Source organism: Cheilinus undulatus, linkage group 5 (genome assembly GCF_018320785.1).
Source record: "Cheilinus undulatus linkage group 5, ASM1832078v1, whole genome shotgun sequence".
Lineage (NCBI taxonomy): Eukaryota > Metazoa > Chordata > Actinopteri > Labriformes > Labridae > Cheilinus > Cheilinus undulatus.
The window spans coordinates 6,287,597-6,307,580 of NC_054869.1; the positions used below are offsets into that span (position 1 = coordinate 6,287,597).

At 38.9% G+C, this 19,984-nt stretch overlaps 1 protein-coding gene across 2 annotated transcripts; it reads left to right on the plus strand.

The window, feature by feature from the left end:
• Window positions 1–329: 329 nt before the first annotated feature.
• On the plus strand, window positions 330–18,956 carry klhl22 (kelch-like family member 22). Of its 2 annotated transcripts, none has more exons than XM_041787837.1 (7): window positions 330–1,151; window positions 8,746–8,911; window positions 8,985–9,308; window positions 11,907–12,316; window positions 14,703–14,895; window positions 15,053–15,286; window positions 17,488–18,956. In XM_041787837.1, exons 1-7 carry the CDS (start codon window positions 904–906, stop codon window positions 17,827–17,829), a joined length of 1,917 nt encoding a protein of 638 aa, XP_041643771.1. In that variant the 5' UTR covers window positions 330–903; the 3' UTR covers window positions 17,830–18,956. The 2 variants fall into 2 exon arrangements, with proteins under 2 accessions (XP_041643771.1, XP_041643772.1); XM_041787838.1 differs by having other exon boundaries at window positions 8,985–9,296.
• Window positions 18,957–19,984: the final 1,028 nt, after the last annotated feature.

The window sequence follows — 19,984 nt, forward strand, 5'->3', positions numbered from 1 at the left end:
TTAATTTCAAACACAGCTCTTTGGGAATTTCCTTCCCATTTAGGAAGCAAACAGCATCCTCTTGTGTTAAACTGTACACATCACACCATCTAAACACTTTTTTAATAAAAACTTGTTTAATAAAAGTGACTGTCTAAAAATGATCCAGATATTATCATAAAAATTGCACCTACACTTAAAGAACATTACTTAAAAAGACAAAGAACACCTGTCACATTAATTCCATGCTGAAGTGCAGACTTCTATGATTGGCTCATTCTTAGAGCCTGGGCGGGATTATGAAACATCATTGACCAATAGGGTTTGCGCTCACAGCCTCACACCAAAAAGTAAACAGACTTGTTTTGATCTGTCAGAAAGCAAGCTCCTGAGGTTGTCACTTTACGAAGGATTTACTTTCATTTTGAGCAAACACGCATTTCGAAACGGTTTGTTTTTTTTTTTTACAAGTGCGGTGATATTTATTCGCGTAGTTTCTGTGTTTCAGCTATTTAACAGTCTAAACTGCTGTTTTCGCCGATGTATCAGCTAGCAGGCTAGCCACCTGATAGCCTGCTAGCTAACGTTCGTCCCTTTAAACTCGTTGAGCATAAGTTGACGTTTGCAGCTTTTCGACAGAAAATAATCAGTAAAACGTGGGCGTACGTATCGCATTGTTTACTTAGAAACTGGTCCAATTGCTCGTCTTTCATAGCCTTGTCATTAATCTTAGCAAAACTTGATAAAGACTTGTAACTGTACACTGTCACTGTATGGACATATAAAGCAGCCGTCACCACCCTGCTTAGCTAGCTGCCAAGTCTCTTCTTCTTCCGGTTGTTTTCTCTCCGTGCTGACGACAGATTCAGCCTCGATGTGTAACTTTTATGTGAAGAAATAAGTATGTGAGGACTGACAGAAGTGATGAAGCCTGAGCATCAGTTTCCTGCCATGGCTGAGGATGGAGAGCTGAGTCCAGTGGGAGGACGAGCCGGCTCATCGGGCCGCCCAGGCCGGCAGATGTACAGAAGTTCAGCCCATTTCCGCAGCCTGCTGGACGGCCTGCTGGCTCTCAGACAGGGGGGCATCCTGTTCGATGTGGTCCTGATGGTGGAGGGTCGACCCATCCAAGCCCACCGCATACTCCTGGCAGCTTCTTGTGAATATTTCAGGTAAAACTCGTAGCAATTTACTTTCACTTTCTTTATGGACCTTTTCACTGAAATATAAACTTCTTTATTCTTGTTATGTTTATTATTTTCATAGCTTCTAACCCTGCAGATTGCAGCCAAAACGTGAAAATATAGAAATATTCAGTGTAAATGAAGTAGTCATGCATACCTTTGACTGTAACTAAATAGCCAGAGGCCTTCAAGGAAATAAATGTATCTTCAGGCAAGCTTATTACACAACTAGTCATGTTTTTCCTGTCTCAGTATGCATGATCTACGGGGTTAGTGTAGGTGTATCAAGCCTGTGCATCACAAGACAGGAAAAAAGACTGGGGCAGAGTACAGTGTAAACCATATTTCCCCTTAGAGCTTATCTACATTCAGCAGCAGTGGTATGCATATCAGCATTACTTGTACTTTCTATTTACTCGTGTTTACTTTTCTTCTTTCACAATGACACGAAATTAAACCTTGAACTTTGGAAGACAACAAACAATCCCTGTTGTTTACTCAGTCAGCAGTAAACATAACACAGTGATTTGCAGATAAAAGGTTGATTTTTGAAGAGAAGCAATAAAAGAGCAAGGGTCAAAGTTAAATTGTTCTCTGGCAAACTGGGAGTCTTGAATTTTTGTGCAATAATGTGTAAAAGTCTTGAGCCATCAGCTTTAGCAAACGGTTAGTGATAATCTGTATTTGTTGTTCTGTCTTTTTATGAAGCCAGTCTTTCCCAAAATAAAGTATGCTATGGTCCAGTTTGATTCCTGCAATTCACCTGGAGCTCACCAAAACCCTCATACAACTACACCCCGTTCCACATTATTATGCAAATGACGTTTTTCTCTGATTTTCTAAATATCAATGCAAATGACAGTCATAATATTTTTCAAGTCATCAGCAGTTAGAGTATAATTCAAATGTTTTTGAACAAACTTCATAATGATAACTTTTTTTTTTTTTAATAAAAATCTCAAAATGCACTTTTCCACATGTTCCACATTATTAAGCAGGCCACAGGTTTCAGCAATATGGGAAAGAAAAAGGATCTCTCTGCTGCTGAAAAGTGTCAAATAGTGTAATGCCTTGGACAAGGAATGAAAACATTCGATATTTCAGGAAAAATTAAGCATGATCATCGTACTGTGAAGAAATTTGTGGCTGATTCAGAGCACAGACGGGTTTGTGCAGATAAAGACATAATGAGGAAGGTTTCTGACGGACAAATTCATCAGATTAAGAGAGCAGCTGCTAAAATGCCATTACAAAACAGCAAACAAGTATTTGAAGCTGCTGGTGCCTCTGGAGTCCCACCAACCTCAAGGTGTAGGATCCTCCAGAGGCTTGCAGTTGTGCATAAACCTACTATTTAGCCACCCCCAACCAATGCTCAAAAGCAGAAATGGTTGCAGTGGGCCCAGAAATACATGAAGACTCATTTTCGAACAGTCTTGTTGACTGATGAGTGCCGTGCAACCCTGGATGGTCCAGATGGAGGAGTAGTGGATGGTTGGTGGATGGCCACCATGTCCCAATGAGGCCGGGACGTCAACAAGGAGGGGGGCGGAATCATGTTTGGGCCGGACTCATGAGGAGAGAGCTGATAGGCCACTTTAGGGTCCCTGAAGGTGTGAAAATGACCTCGGCAAAGTATATAGAGTTTCTGACTAACCACTTTCTTCCATGGTACAAAAAGAGAATCGTGCCCTCTGTAGCAAAATTATCTTCAAGCATGACAATGCTCCATCTCATGCTGCAAAGAATCCCTCTGTGTCATTGGCTGCTATGGGCATAAAAGGAGAGAAACTTATGGTGTGGCCCCCATCCTCCCCTGACCTCAACCCTACTGAGAACCTTTGGAGCATCCTCAAGCTAAAGATCTATGAGGGTGGGAGGCAGTTCACATCAAAACAGCAGCTCTGGGAGGATATTCTGACATCCTGCAAAAAAAGTTCCAACAGAAACTCTCCAAAAACTCACAAGTTCAATGGATGCAAGAATAGTGAAGGTGATATCAAAGAAGGGCTCCTATGTTAACATGGAACTTGTCCTGTTAAGATGTTTTTGATTGAAATAACTTTGATTTCAGTAAATATGACCCCCTGATGCTGCAGTTTCTACAAATGACCATTTTCAGTTCTTTACAACCTATAAAATGTTTTAAAAAGCTGTTGTGCTTAATAATGTGGAACAGTGCATTTTGAGGTTTTTACTTTAAAAAAAATAATTTTTGTCATTATGACGTTTGTTCAAAAACATTTGAATTATGCTCTAATGGCTGATGACTTGAAAAATAATCTGACTGTCATTTGCATTCATTTGCATATCGTTTGCATAATAATGTGGAACGCGGTGTATAGCAGGGGTGTCAAATGCAAGTTCCGGGGGCCAAATCCGGCCCATGGTGCAGTTATTCCCGGCCCACCAGATCATATATTTTATTATAACTGGCCCACCAGTATGAGGTCTTATAATATCCTTGTTGAGTCAAAAAAAAAAAATTGAAAAAGTCAACAGTAAAAATAATTTGATAAAACGTCAGGAACCTGGGGAAGAAATTAGTGTTTTCTCTATATTTTCAATTTTGTATCTCACAGTTATGACTAGAAGTTATGGTGTTGACTTTTTATTTCATATTTTAACCTTTGCATCTCATAACTTTGACTTTTTCTCTCATATTTTTATCTTTTAGATTAATATTTTTACATTTTAAATCCTATTTCAACCTTTTAAAATCATGATTTTGACTTTTATCTCATGTTTTGACCTTTTTCAAGTCCTAACTTCAACTTTTATCTCATTTTTATACCTTAAAAACTCATGATTTTTAATTTTATCTCAGTTTTTTTACCTTTTAAATCATGAGGTTGACTTTTATCTCACGTGTGACCTTTTTTTCAACTCTTAACTTTAACTTTTATCTGTTTTTTTTACCTTTAAAAAGCATAACTTTTAATTTTATTTCATATTTTTACATTTGAAACTCATGATTTCGATGTTTACCGCATATTTTGGCTGTTAAAATTTATGATTCTGAATTTTATCTGTTTTTGACTTTTGAAATTTATGGTTTCAATATTCTATCTTATATTTTGCCTTTTAAAAACATTATTTTGACTTCAAATGTCATGTTTTTACCTTTTAAACTTATAAGTTTGACCTTTAACCTCAGATTTTGAGTTTTCAACTTAACTAGGTTAAATCATGTTCACCTTTTAATCGTGAAATCATTTATCACCAGTGCCAAGTTTTTTACCCCCATAATTCATTCTTATTATATTTTTTTTTATCACATATCAGCAACATAACCCACAATTTCCTTTTTTTTAATATTCATCTCTAAAGGTTTTTTCTGACTTCACAAACTTTTTCCAAGAAACATTAATGTCTCTAAAAACCCCAATCAATTCTTATGATCTGAAAGTGAGCAGCATAGTAGACAGGAGTATTCAAACACCAGTTAAACCATGATAGATTCTGTGACAAAAGGGTTACATGTAAGTTAAATCCTCTGAGTTTTTTGGGTTTTGTTTTGTTTTTCTGGTAAGATTAATAAGTGTAAACAAGTATTTTATGATGATGTGGTTTCTATTTTTAAAATTATGCTTATGATCTTCAATTAAAGGAGCAGCAGTTTGGGATTCACTGTATTAAGCTATAGCCAGAAAATGCAGAAATATATGTACACAATAAAAAAACACAACTTTCAGGGGGCACTGGCTTCTATAGGCAAAAAGCAGAACTTAAGTGTAGCCTCTTTTTGCACTTGGTGCATCTTAAACTCTCTGAGAACACTGCCCTGAAATTTTCTTAAGTAATCTTCTGCTTTAGTACACCAGGCTGCTTTCAGGCTCTTCTCTTTCCATGTGATCCGCTGTTACCTCTTTAAAACTCAGGTCTGAACTCTGTGGAAGCCAGCTTGTGACTGTCAGTGTTTTAGCAGCTGTCTTCCCTCCAAATATGATTTAATTACATTAGCACTGTGTTTGTGATGCTAAAAATAAAACCATTCCCTCCCATTATTTTACAGGAAGAATGTCATGATGAGCTATAATAGCATTATGAAAACAACAATCCAGATGGTTGCTGAAAACTTTTTCACAGCAATGTTCTTGAAGAGCGTGAATGGTGTAATGCAATGGATGAATTATCCAGGGTCATAATGATAACTCAACTGTTGTCAGTTTGAACTGTTATTAATTTTTTCAATCCAAAATAGTGCTGCATGAATTGGAAATAATGTGTGACTGCAGTTATACTTGACAATGTCGCAGTTTTTTATCTGTGACTGTTGAGTGGACATCAGAGTGACTCTGTGACTGTTGAGTAGACATCAAAGTGACTGTGACTGTTGAGTGGGCATCAGAGCGACACTGTGACTGTTGAGTGGACATCAGAGTGACTTTGTGACTGTTGAGTGGACATCAGAGTGACTGTGACTGTTGAGTGGACCTCCATTTAGCTCTGTGACTGTTGAGTGGACATCAGAGTAACTCTGTGACTGCTGAGTGAACATCAGAGTGACTCTGTGACTGCTGAGTGGACCTCAATTTAGCTCTGTGACTGTTGAGTGGACATCAGAGTTACTCTGCGACTGTTGAGTGGGCATCAGAGCGACACTGTGACTGTTGAGTGGGCATCAGAGCGACACTGTGACTGTTGAGTGGGCATCAGAGCGACACTGTGACTGTTGAGTGGGCATCAGAGTGACTCTGCGACTCTTGAGTGAGCATCAGAGTGACTCTGTGACTGTTGAGTGGTCATCAGAGTGACTCTGTGACTGTTGAGTGGTCATCAGAGTTACTCTGCGACTGTTGAGTAGTCATCAGAGTGACTCTGTGACTGCTGAGTTAACATCAGTGACTCTGTGACTGCTGAGTGAACATCAGAGTAACTCTGTGACTGTTGAGTGGACCTCCATTTAGCTCTGTGACTGTTGAGTGGACATCAGAAAGATTCTGTGACTGTTGAGTGGACATCAGAAAGATTCTGTGACTGTTGAGTGGACCTCAATTTAGCTCTGTGACTGTTGAGTGGACATCAGAGTTACTCTGCGACTGTTGAGTGGGCATCAGAGCGACACTGTGACTGTTGAGTGGGCATCAGAGCGACACTGTGACTGTTGAGTGGGCATCAGAGCGACACTGTGACTGTTGAGTGGGCATCAGAGTGACTCTGCGACTCTTGAGTGAGCATCAGAGTGACTCTGTGACTGTTGAGTGGTCATTAGAGTGACTCTGTGACTGTTGAGTGGTCATCAGAGTTACTCTGCGACTGTTGAGTGGGCATCAGAGTGACTTTGTGACTGTTGAGTGGACATCAGAGTGACTGTGACTGTTGAGTAGTCATCAGAGTGACTCTGTGACTGCAGAGTTAACATCAGTGACTCTGTGACTGTTGAGTGGTCATCAGAGTGACTTTGTTACTGTTGAGTGGCTATCAGAGTGACTGTGTGACTGTTGAGTGGTTATCAGAGTGACTCTGTGACTGTTGACTGTTCATCAGAGTGTCTCTGTGACTGTTGAGTGGACATCAGAGTGACTTTGTAACTGTTGAGTGGACATCAGAGTGACTGTGACTGTTGAGTGGACCTCCATTTAGCTCTGTGACTGTTGAGTGGACATCAGAAAGATTCTGTGACTGTTGAGTGGACATCAGAAAGATTCTGTGACTGTTGAGTGGACCTCAATTTAGCTCTGTGACTGTTGAGTGGACATCAGAGTTACTCTGCGACTGTTGAGTGGGCATCAGAGCGACACTGTGACTGTTGAGTGGGCATCAGAGCGACACTGTGACTGTTGAGTGGGCATCAGAGCGACACTGTGACTGTTGAGTGGGCATCAGAGTGACTCTGCGACTCTTGAGTGAGCATCAGAGTGACTCTGTGACTGTTGAGTGGTCATCAGAGTGACTCTGTGACTGTTGAGTGGTCATCAGAGTTACTCTGCGACTGTTGAGTGGGCATCAGAGTGACTTTGTGACTGTTGAGTGGACATCAGAGTGACTGTGACTGTTGAGTAGTCATCAGAGTGACTCTGTGACTGCAGAGTTAACATCAGTGACTCTGTGACTGCTGAGTGAACATCAGAGTAACTCTGTGACTGCTGAGTGGGCATCAGAGTGACTCTGTGACTGTTGAGTGGTCATCAGAGTGACTCTGTGACTGTTGAGTGGTCATCAGAGTTACTCTGCGACTGTTGAGTGGACATCAGAGTGACTTTGTGACTGTTGAGTGGACATCAGAGTGACTGTGACTGTTGAGTGGACCTCCATTTAGCTCTGTGACTGTTGAGTGGACATCAGAGTAACTCTGTGACTGCTGAGTGAACATCAGAGTGACTCTGTGACTGCTGAGTGAACATCAGAGTGACTCTGTGACTGTTGTGTGGTCATCAGAGTGACTCTGTGACTGCTGAGTGAACATCAGAGTAACTCTGTGACTGCTGAGTGAACATCAGAGTGACTCTGTGACTGCTGAGTGAACATCAGAGTGACTCTGTGACTGCTGAGTGAACATCAGAGTAACTCTGTGACTGTTGTGTGGTCATCAGAGTGACTCTGTGACTGTTGAGAGATTACCTTTTTTAAAAGAAAGATACTTGTACAAAAATGCAAATGCAGTGGCACTTCTGTTAACTAAGAGATCTTTTTGCAGGCATTTTTGTAAACATTTTAAGTACTAATTGATACAAAAATGATTGCAGCATTTTATGCGGTTATGTAATTGCACAGCCTGATTATGCGATTGCATTGCGATTAGTTTACTCATGCAGCGCTAATCCTAATCTGCAAAGTTATTTGCTTTTTTTTTTTAAACAAATGTAGTAAGCAGAAAATGTTGATAGAACAGATGCATTAAATGTAAATTATAATTCTTATAATATGCTTTTACGATGGAAAAGTTATATATGACCGTGCTTTATGTAGGATTGTAGCTCACTGTGAACAGTGGAGGTTTGTACCAGTAAACCAGTGACCCACTGTTAGTCTGTTACCATTAATCCTTCTATAAAGCTAAAGTAGGTTAAGATAAAGCACTACTTACTGAAAATACAGAACAACAAAGGTTTGTTTTAAAGTATTTAAAGGTTAGTACAAAATCCCACAATCTTGTTCTCCTCACTGTTGGGGTAATGTCTCATTTAACAACAGTTCTTTTTTTGGTATGTGTGTCACTGATGGAAAGAGTTAATGATCTAGTTTGGAGACAGAGAAGTGGATATCGTGCTTTAAATGCTACTGTCAGATTTCAAACTGTTTTTTTTTTTTTATTGTCATTATTATTATTATTATTCTGTTTGCTTGCTTTCTGTCCTCTTTCTTTTCCTCCTTGATTTTTTCCCTTCTTTTTCCTTCTTTTTGTCTACATCAATTTGTCTCTTATTTATTTTCATTATATGTATATAATTTTGTAAATCAACACTACAACTTGCTACCCGTTTATCTGTCTGTTCACGTATATTTGTTTGTATGCACTTATTAGTGAATTAAAAAAAAACAAAAAAAGATTTCAAACTGTTGTTACCGGTGCTAATTATGATCACTGGGCCAGGAGGTCTATCCAACTTAATCCATTTAACTTAAATGTCATCACCAGGGGAATGTTTGCTGGAGGCCTCAGGGAGTCACAACAAAAGGAAATCCCAATCCATGGAGTGTCTTACATGGCAATGAAAAAAATTCTTGACTACATCTACACCTCACAGATTGAGTTAGACCTGGAGTGTGTGCAGGAGGTCCTGATAGCTGCTACACTTGTACAGGTAAGTGCTTTGATGTTGTCTTTGGTTGTTAATTATGTCCTTTTCCTCATAATTTTCCCTATTATATTTAAAGCTTGAGATTGTCATTGGCTTCTGCTGTGATTTCCTCTTCTCCTGGCTGGACGAGAGCAACATTTTAGAGGTTCACCATCTAGCTGATGTCTACAGTCTGCAGCAGCTCAATACCAGGGTCCACTCCTACATCCTCAGGAACATCCAGACTTTGTCTCGAACCGACATATACAGAAAGCTCCCCCATGATCTGGTCTTCAGAGCGCTGAGCAGCAATGAGCTTCAGGTGACAAGTGAGAACGAGGTGTACGAGGCGGCTCTTCACTACCACTACAGTCCTGAGCAGGTGGAGACTGACCAGGTGTACTTGCAGGTCAGTCGCAAGGTGTGTGTGCAATTTTCACTCATCTCTATAGTTACGTAAAGAAAATAATGTATTTTGAGCAAGTCAGAAAGTAGGGCTTGGAGATTCAATGATTTTAATCGGGGATTTTAAGGGAAAAATGAAAGGTTATGATCTAAAATACTGACTATTTCAATAATACACATTTCATTTGTACATTTAGTAGCCTGTTACACAGCAGAAACAGCAACAGCAACCAGTTGGTTGACATTTTTTGCATGTTCGTAGAGTAAATGCCAGAGTAACTTTCCACTGGAAGAAAGTGTTTGAGCTGCCAGTTTACACACACAACACCTTTTCAAGAAGCACAAAGGAAAGTGAGCTCCTGTTCCCCTCTAAAGACAATAAAATAGAGTACGGTGCACTTGTAACTTTTTGACGCTTACATGGATGCCTTATTAACCTGAACCTGCTTTACTGAAAAAGAAAAATTGTCAAATTTAAATGGAATTTATGGCAAGTGTAATTTCTCAATTAGGATGGAGTTTATAGCATTTAAACTGTTGCACCAGGTGAGATGGTTCCAACACAAGCAGAAGTGCCATCTCCAATCTTGCACCTAGGGCTTAGTGAGGATATAGTCCTCTATGAAAAACAAGAAATATATATATATATATATATATACAGTGCTTAACAAATTTATTAGACCACCCTAACCCTAAACAAAGTAAGGTTTATGCCACAGCTGCCCTAAATTAACAGCATTGGTAATTAACAAAATCATTTTTTATGTTTCTGCAATGGTTAATACACCAATATGTAGAAGCTCTTTAACCCAAATGATATTTTTAATGCTAAAATATCATTATTATTGTTATCCATGAATTTTCAAATTTACTGATTTCCAAAAAAATGGAAAAAATAGTAAAGCACATTAATATTTCATGATTAAGATGTCAAATTATAGTTATAAGGTATAAAAAGGTGAATTCAGTTTCAAATTCCTTACCTTACTTTGGGTGGTGGTCTAATAAATTTGTTAAGCACTGTATATATAAACAGAGAGAGAGAGAGGTGGTTTTATTTTAGCTGGGAAAACCCACTGAGACCAAGGTCTCTTTTCCAGGGGTTCCCTGCAACAATACAATACAGGATTAAAACAAACATGTACAACATGGTTAAAATATGTCTGGAGCCCCAGACATGACATGGTCAAAAAAAAAAAAATTAATTGTGGCATACAAAACAGTAATTCATGGCCACAAAATACTAATTTGTGGCCACGAAACACTAATTTGTGGCTACAAAATACTAATTCGTGGCCACAAAATACCAATTTGTGGCCATGAAATAAGTATAACGTGCACACGAAATACTAATTTGTGGCCACGAAGTAGGTATAATATACACATGAAATACTAATTAATAATATTGATATCATTCCTGGACAGCTGGGCAAGCAAATCGAGCGCACCTTCCTATCCCGGCGTCCAAGCCATACCTCCGCCGGTAAAGCAACCTGGCTCTCAGTATTCTGTTTAAATGCCTCTCTGTAATAATGGTTCCTTGCAATGCCAGGCTTTTCAGAATGTCTTTGTAGCTCATCCCCAGCCTAAAATAAAATTCAATCCTGCTGTCCATCGTGTAGCTTTAGCCCCTCTACTGCCGCTATCTTAGACCTTAGAGAATAATAATATGATTAATTAGTATTTCGTGCACACACTATGCTTACTTCGTGGCCACGAATTAGTATTTTGTGGCCATGAATCACTATTACATGTGCACATAATAGCTATGTTGTGGCCACATATAATTTTTTTTGACCATGTCATGTCTGGGGCTCTGTAAAAATAGAAATACAAATACATTCATAAACACATATTCATAACTGTATACCCATGCCCTGGTTAATAAATCACATTTTAAAGCTGCTGCACTCACCTTCCTTACATAGTTCAGCCACAAGCTCTTTGAAAACGCTGTATGTACCAAAGAGGCCATTCAGTTCTAAACCTTGGTGTTTTTAAAGTGACCCAAACTGAAGACACACTTAAAATGTGATGGTGCTGCTGATGGTAACCGTGGCTTTTTATTTACCTCTCGTAAATCTGCTTCACTATTATACCATCCATATTACATTCTCCATACATATCCTTGACCACGTTTGTTCAGTATCCTTGGACTTCTTGCATCTGTACTATTATTGCACATAGATTTGTATGTGTTGAAATGTTTGATTATGCTTTGTGCATATTTGAATTTAAAATGTAACATGTCAGGGTTTGTTTATATTTTATGGTAATACCTGTACACTGAGAACAAAGCTTACCATGTTTACCTTGTTTGTGTTGGCATACTTGGCCAATAGAGCTGATTGTTATTCTAATTCTGATTAACATAGCAAGTGCAACAGGCCGCAAATTCCTTTGTTGGCAGGGAAAACTTCTTATGACTCTTTCTCATGTGTAAAACATAGTGAACAATGAACTCTAAGGGAATCCAGATAAAACAGACAAATTGTAACAAGTAACTACAGTTACAGGTTTCCTCTCGCTGTTTGTTTATGCTGTAGTATTACTTAGACTTCACTTGTCTCACTGTCTAATTAAGTGACACTTTTTAAAATCTTCTCACCAAAAGGACAATCTGAAGATGCTTGATGCCGTCCGTTTCTGCCTGATTGAGAAACACGTGCTGCAGAGGCTCAACGGCCGACTGAAACAGTGTCCGCTGAAGGATTCTGTGTCTGCAGCTCTTCGGTATCATGAGCAGGAGATCTGGCAACCCGTCATGCAGAGTCCCCTCACACAGCCTCGCTCCACCTTCCACTGTATCCTGGGCTTTGGGGGGATGTTCACCTCCAACTCCCTTTTAGACAGCGAGCAGCTGTTCCAGGTGTTCCATCCGAGCTGGAGGGAGTGGAGGACGCTCACCGCAGCTCATGCTCCCCGGATGTCCAACCAGGGCATTGCCGTGCTCAACAACTTTGTGTATCTCATTGGAGGAGACAAGAACACCAGCGGGTTTCGGGCAGAAACTCGATGCTGGAGGTGAGGTCTCTGCTCATTTTGTCTTTGTAAAAGAGTTCAAACCTGAATATAATGGGTTGGAAACATTTTGCATCTGAAGAGCTCAGTGACCTCAGGCTTGATACTGTGATGGATGCTACCTTTGCAATAAGACCATTGGTGAAATTTCATCCCTGCTGGATATATATATATATATATATTCCACAGTCCACTAAGTGATATCAGAGAGCGGAAGTGTTTAGAAGCAACAGCAACTCAGCCAAATAAAATCACAGAGCTGGGTCAATGAAGTACATTCATTATCTGTAACACAGTTTAAACAAATAGGCTCTATATGTCTTTTTTCCGGTTCTCGCCAGCTTCCTCCTACCGCCACAGAAATGCTTGTTAGGTTAATTGGTGACTCTAAACTCTAGGTGTGAATGTAAGGTAGCCTGTTATATGTCATCCCTGGGATTGACTGGCGACCAGTTCAGGGTGTATCGTTCCTTCCGCCCAATCCCAGCTGGGATAGGCTCCAGCCCCCCTGCGATCCCCAATGGGATAAGCGGTAAAGAAAATGTATTTATTTATTTAATGTTTATTTGTGGAGACTAGTATGGATGCACCAAACACTTAGTCAAATTCCTTGTATTTGAAAATATACTATCATGTGCATACGTTTTCGGCTTGGAGGTCACTAAGGTTTCATCACAGGGCCCGATGTGCCACATGTCGACACACGTATGTGTAGTTCACGAGCCAAGGTCAGGCTTGATTGCATCTCTTTTGTCTGGGCCTTTTTACCCCTGGTGATATGCCCAGAGACCAATGGCTGATTACAGGCCCTTAGGACATCCTCAGCATGACCAGGGTCTCGTGGAACCCCCCCCCGACACACTGCCATCAGAAATCAACATAGGTTTTAAGTGTTTCGCTGATAAAACCCTAAATAGGCCTATGCGTGCTTTTCTTATCAAAATACCTTTGTACAAACTACTTACTAACTGCTGCATCATGATTTGGTCAATATTTATAAATCTAATTTTGACAGCCTCAGAACACACAGGGCCTCACACAACCCCCTAAGATCTTTGGCGCCCTGGACACCAGGTTGGGACCCAGTGCTCTTACTCACCACATCCACCCTTCAGTCTGCCCTGAATCTGCAGACTTTATTTTTTTGACAGATTATTCTCCCATGCCCCTGGTAATATGCAACGACATCCAGAGCATGACCAGGGTTGTATCAGTCCCCCACCCCCAGTGGTGCCCTTAGGCAGCTTACTTGCCACACAGTGTTAATTTCATCAACTAAAACTATGACTAAAACTATTCGTCGACAGCCTTTTTTTCCATGACAAAAACTAGACTAAGACTAACAAAAATAGATCTTTGATGACTAAAACTGACAAAAACTGAGTTTAGTTTTCATCAAGATGACGAAAACTAGACTAAAATGTAATTTAGTTTTCGTCGGACATTCAAAATCTGTGATATTTCTCCACTGTGGGTAAATCTGTCAAAATGCAATGCATCTGTAGCTATTCTGCCTCTCAGCTGTAGAAAGCAGGGACCCCATGTTTGGCAGGGGCGCAGAGAACACACAACCATGATTTAGTACCAGATTTAGGCAAGAAAATATATGATTGGATTAAAAGTAAAGACTAAAATGTGAGGACTTTCTATGGACTAAACCACAAGTTTTCGTCGACTAAAACTAAATAGGGTAGAAATGACCAACATGGGACAAAATCTAAAATGCATTTTTTTAAAGACTAAAACTAAAATTAAAAATAGCTGCCAAAATTAACACTGTTGCCACATCTACGCCTTACTTCAGCCCCAATTTTTGGCCTAAACATGCTTAGAAGTTATGCACAGTGCTTTACTTGGCAGTGAAACTCAATTCTGATTGTGGTTCAGAATGTCAAAAGCAAGAAGATGGTGTTGAGTTAACTTAAAAAGACGAATAAGGCAGAGAGTACAAAGAACTGTTTATTGTATTATGATGAACAGTATGTGCTTCTCTAAACCTTCCTATTTGTCTGGAATGTTAATGTGTGAAATGCAATTAAATATATCTGCAGACAGCAAGGGAATAACACACTTTTTCTCCTATAAATTTCAAAATTTCAGTGTAACACAAGCTCTAGTTATGTAAGCATGGGCTGACTTTTTCCATTACAAAGATGTGGTTATAGTAGTTTGATTTGGGCTGTTATGGTGAGGCCTTATGTGATATCCTGTCATAGTGCCCCTGATTAAGTCCACATAGTTTTAAGATAGAACAATAGTTTTAAGTGTCAAATTAATGTGTTGTTTTTTGTGAGAAAAAAAAGCAGCAGCTTGAAAATGTCTTTCTCTCCTGCTCATGTCTTAAGAGTCATATTTTCTCATTACAGTCCTTATATGTTAATTTTCACAGATACGACCCTCGCCACAACAGCTGGTGCACCATCCAGCCGCTGCAGCAGCAGCATGCAGATCACTGTGTGTGCGTGCTGGAAGGACACATTTATGCGATTGGAGGACGAGACTACAGCAACGAGCTGGACACAGTGGAGCGCTATGACCCACACACCAACAAGTGGGAGTTTGTTTCTCCTCTAAAGAGAGAGGTGAGAGAAAAGAGAAGTCAAAGATTGTTTAAAATGTATGTCATACTAAAAAAATCCACAGGGTGGTGCTACATACTCACCCGTGTGTTTAAAGGGCTTTTCCCTTCACTCAGCACTTACAGGACTGTCTTTAATCTTTGACTAACCTCTGCTCCAGGTGTACGCCCATGCTGGAGCTGTGCTGGACGGGAAGATGTACATCACATGTGGCCGCAGAGGGAATGCGTACCTCAGGGAGACGTACTGTTTTGACCCTTCAGCCAATCACTGGACAGCATGTGCTGATGGGCCAGTGGGGAGGGCGTGGCACGGCATGGCTGCCGTCAATGGGCGTATTTATGTGATTGGAGGAAGTAACGATGAGTGTCAATACCGGCGGGATGTCCTGAAGGTACAGCAGCACGAGTGTTGGTAGAAAATGTTTTCTTTTGCACAGTTGTTCCCGTAACTTTTTCACATCTGCTTACTTCTTGTGTTTTAAAAATCTAAGGTTAAAGTTTCTGCAGTCAGTTGGTTCTTTACTTTTTATTGTTATCTGTTATGCACCTTTTTGTTTTTGTTTTTCCCAGTATCCCCTGCAAAGATTAAGCTAAATGATTGCAAAAAACACATCTTATACAAGTGGTAAAATACAGCAGAAGGCCATCGCATTGAAAATAATTAGAGGCTATGTTAAATTCACAATTATGGTACAATCATTTGATGTATTCTGCATGATCCAGTGTAGGGGTATCAAACTCAAGGCCCGGGGACCAATCTGACCCATGGTACAGCTATACCCATCCCACAAGATCATATCAGATTTTTATAATAACTGGCTCACTGGTCTGAGGTCTGCGGATTTCTTTCAGTGAAAAACTAAACTTACAGGCAGACGTCAGACATGATTGATGAAGGGCTAGGGCCTGAAACTTCACATATGTGGTGATGATTTTCATTAAACAAGCTTCGGAGCAGCATGATTTTTCTGTTTTGCTTGTGACTTGTCTTGGTTCAGCACTCACTACTTAACCCTTTGGGTGTGCATGCTTTTTAACTATTTAAAAACAAAACCTAACCTTGTTGATTTCAAATATCCTTTTTAAGTCATAAAAAAGGAAAAGTAAAGAGTAAAAAGAATTTTATAAAATGTCAGGAATGTGGGAAAAGAAAATTAAATTGTGTCTTCATTTCAAATTTACAATTTTGCATCTCACAATTACGAATTAAACATATAAATTTGACTTTCTGTTTAATGTTTTGACCTTTTCACATCATAACTTTGACTTTTAAACCCTATATTTTGACCTATGAGACTCACACTTTTAAAATATTAACTTCTATTTTGACCTTTAAGACTCACAATTTAGAATATAATCATGATTTTAACTTGTATCTCATATTTGGAACTTGAAAACTTTTGATTTAAAATTCAATTTCATTTTTTTTATTTTTTAAACTCATGATTTTTTTTTACTTGTATCTCATATTTTGACCTTTTAAACTCATAATTTTAAATTTTGTCATATTTTGACTTAGAATTAATTATATTGAATTTGATCTCATGTTTTGACCTTAAACATTCATGATATTGAATTTGATCTCATATTTTGACCTTTAAAACTCATCATTTTAAATTTGATCTCATATTTTGACCTTTAACATTTATGATGTTGAATTTGATCTCATATTTTGACCTTTAACATTCATGATATTGAATTTGATCTCATATTTTGACCTTAAGAACTGATCATTTTGACTTTTTAGACTCACAATGTAAAATTGTATTTAATTTTGTGACTTTTTAAACTCATAATTTCTACTTGTATCTCATATTATGACTTCTACAATTAATGATATTAAATTTTATCTTGTATTTTGATTTTGTTAACTTATCATTTTAAATTTTATATCATATTTTGACTTTTAAAATGAATGATATTGAATTTTATCATATATTTAGATTTTTTTAACTCATCATTTTAAATTTTAAGTCATATTTGACCTGATCATTTTGAATTTTCTCTTTTATTTTGATCTTTTGGACTCACAATTTAAAATTTTATTTCATGTTTTGATATTTTTACTCATGATTTTGACTTTTATCTCATATTTGGATCTTTAAAAGTGATGATTATGAATTATATCTCATATTTTGACGTTTAAAACTCATGACCTGGCCCCTGCTGTGATTGACTTCAACTCCCCTGACTTAGGGCCTGTTTTTTCCTATTGCAAGATAGAAAAACAATTGCAATTAAATTATTTTTCCAAATTGTTCGGCTCTTTCCAACATTTAGAGACAAAAACACAGTCTCATTCACGCTTGCAGCTTCAGGCAATTTAGAGTAATCAGTTATCCTCAGCAGCATGTGTTTGGACTGTGGTAGGCAGAACATTGAGCCTCCACACAGGAAGGCCCTGTCCTTATGGTATTCAAACCAGGAACCTTCTCTTTGTGAGGCGCCAGCACTAACCACTACATCACCATGCAGCCCTGCCCTGGCCATAATTGAATTAATTAATGCCAAGCCAGATTAAACCTTTAAAAATGTCATTGTTTTGACAGTGTATGAATAGAACAGATGGTAATGCATGTCTTTTTTTGTCTAGGTGGCATGCTTGGACCCTGAAATGAACTCCTGGTCCTTAGTGACCCCCCTCCCTGCTGGACACGGAGAGCCAGGCGTAGCCGTCCTGGAGAATAAAATCTACATCCTGGGAGGACGCTCTCACGACAAAGGCAACAGGATGAAATACGTCCACGTGTACAACACAGAAACAGACGAGTGGGAGAACGACATCGACTTTAAGGAGCGAGTCTCCGGCCTGGCCGCCTGCGTGGCGCTCATGCCCCCTACAGTGATCGCACAGGCCCGGACCTGGGAGCAGCGCAGAAAGGCATCATGGGAAGAGTTGGAAATGGACAACTCAGAGGACTCAAGTGAGGACTGAAGCAGCCTCTTTGAACTGAATGTCTGAAGTTTTTTAAGCACTTTTCTCCCACTGCATGTTTCATTTAACCTTGGGGATATTTTCCTGTGGCAGCATCGTTTTGTTGAGCACATCTTTGAGTGCCTCCAAACCAAAGTGGCATTTAGGATCTTTGCACACTTTGTTATTTTTATTGCGTCTTCTTTGATAATCGTACTCCTTCCATAAAGTCATGCCTGCTTACATGATGCCACTGTTTGCAGCTTATTTCTCTCTCATACAGCGGTGAAGAAGAAAACTGGCTATGCAATAGTGGAAATAATGATGTTATGGAGAGTTGTTCTGATTTCGTTCACTGAAACTTCTACAAGTGCGGTTAACAGGGAGTAGGATCTGGTATAATGTGACCCTCATGTTAAGCTTACATTTTTGTTTCTCATAATTAAGACCCCTTTAATAATTTAGTTCTCGACTCTAGCAGCTACAAAGTACACACTGTCCCACACTTGACTTATCATCACGTCTTCACTACTGAGTAATCATTAAGCTGGTAAGTTTTGACTCTGTGCCTTGTTTATGTTGTGCACCGTGAACATTTACATTTTTGTTTTTTTGTGTATTTCTGTGGATGGAGATGAGCCTTCGGTTTTGTGCCTCTGATATCACGTTGTGTTAAAGAAATCTGTATTGAAGTGATTTGTGTTGGCACCTGAAGGACGAGGTACCTGGGCTAAGGTCTGCTTGCTTTCTGTCATCACGCCTCTCAGAGATTTATGAGCCTCGTTTCTTTATTAAGTGTTATGAAAACCAAACCACTGTTCTCATTTTTGGTGTTTTTTCATTGCAACTTCTCTGTTTAAGTTATTCTATGACTCACTCAACCCAAAGAACTCACTGGAGAGATTTGCAGTATTTTATTTAGTGATCTCCATTTTTCATCTTGTTTCCTCTGTTGTTGTTTTATAAAGAAAAGAAGAAGTTGAAGGATACTCTGGTACCATACTATGGTATATAAAAATCAAAGACAATCTCCAGGTTGGTTTCTTGAAGATGTAATTTTCTTTATAATATAACAGCAGGAACAGGAAAGTACACTGTATTAGAGCGCACTGTCACAATATGCAACTTTAGTATACTGTTCATTCTTTCTGAGATTTAATAAATATAGTAATATATATTACTTTGGTGTGTTTGGATGCTTTTCTCGGTTAATGTCAGAGCTTAATAAATCATTTCAATTTATTTGAATGCATTAAAAAAACTATCAATCAATCAATCTTTGTATAGCACCAACTCATAATCAAGGTATCTCAGGATGAATTACAAAGAGGGCAGGTCTAGACCAGTGGTTCTCAGCTGGTTGGGCATCAAGACACACCACCACACCTAATTGTGAGAAATCACAACCCAAAGTTTTAAAAATGTTTAGTTGCTAAAATATTTTTCCTGAAAAAATGTTGCAATTTGGATCCTAAAGTTGAAGAAAACATGACTGAACAAAAACACAGATTAAATCAAACGTGTTTATGATGCCCATCATTACAAAGCGTACACTTTATTTCACTCCATTTCCTGAGACAACATGAATTTTTGGTAATTTCTTGAGGAATTTGCTAATTATGATGGGAAATCCAGTTATATACCCTTTTTCCTGTTTTTATCGGGGGGAAAAGGGTTCATAAATATGTCAAAATCTTGAGAAAAAGGAAAACCTTAAAAATGATATATGGATGTACTATGTACGTTGTAGACTTTGGGACATTTTTTCCTGGTGATCCACTGGAAATAGTGACTCACTTTTGGGTCCCGACCCACTATTTGAGAACCACTGGTCTAGACCGTCCTCTCTGTTGTGGCCTATTACAAAGACCCACATTAATCATTAGTATGAGAATAAAGACTATACCCTCTTATAATAAAGACCAGTATTCATCACCATGAGCAGTATGTAGGGCCCTTACAGTGATGGCATAAACTTTCCCTTTAGCAGACCAGACTCACGTTGACCGCCTCTCTGCTGAAGCTGCACTTAGGTTAGAAAGGACTAGAAGGAGGGGTAGGGATGGAGAAAAGCAAGAGGGACAAGAGAAACAACGAAACAACAAATGATAGATGTACACTATATAGCCAAAAGTATACGCTCACCTGCCTTGACTCACATATGAACTTAAGTGAC

What these genes read in the sequence shown, in the direction of transcription:
- klhl22 (XM_041787837.1), top strand. Translation starts at nt 904, where the DNA reads ATGAAGCCTGAGCATCAGTTTCCTGCCATGGCTGAGGATGGAGAGCTG. An exon ending in GCTTCTTGTGAATATTTCAG is followed by an intron (nt 1,152 to 8,745) that starts GTAAAACTCGTA and finishes TGTCATCACCAG; the next exon opens with GGGAATGTTTGCTGGAGGCC. An exon ending in ACCGGCGGGATGTCCTGAAG is followed by an intron (nt 15,287 to 17,487) that starts GTACAGCAGCAC and finishes TTTTTTGTCTAG; the next exon opens with GTGGCATGCTTGGACCCTGA.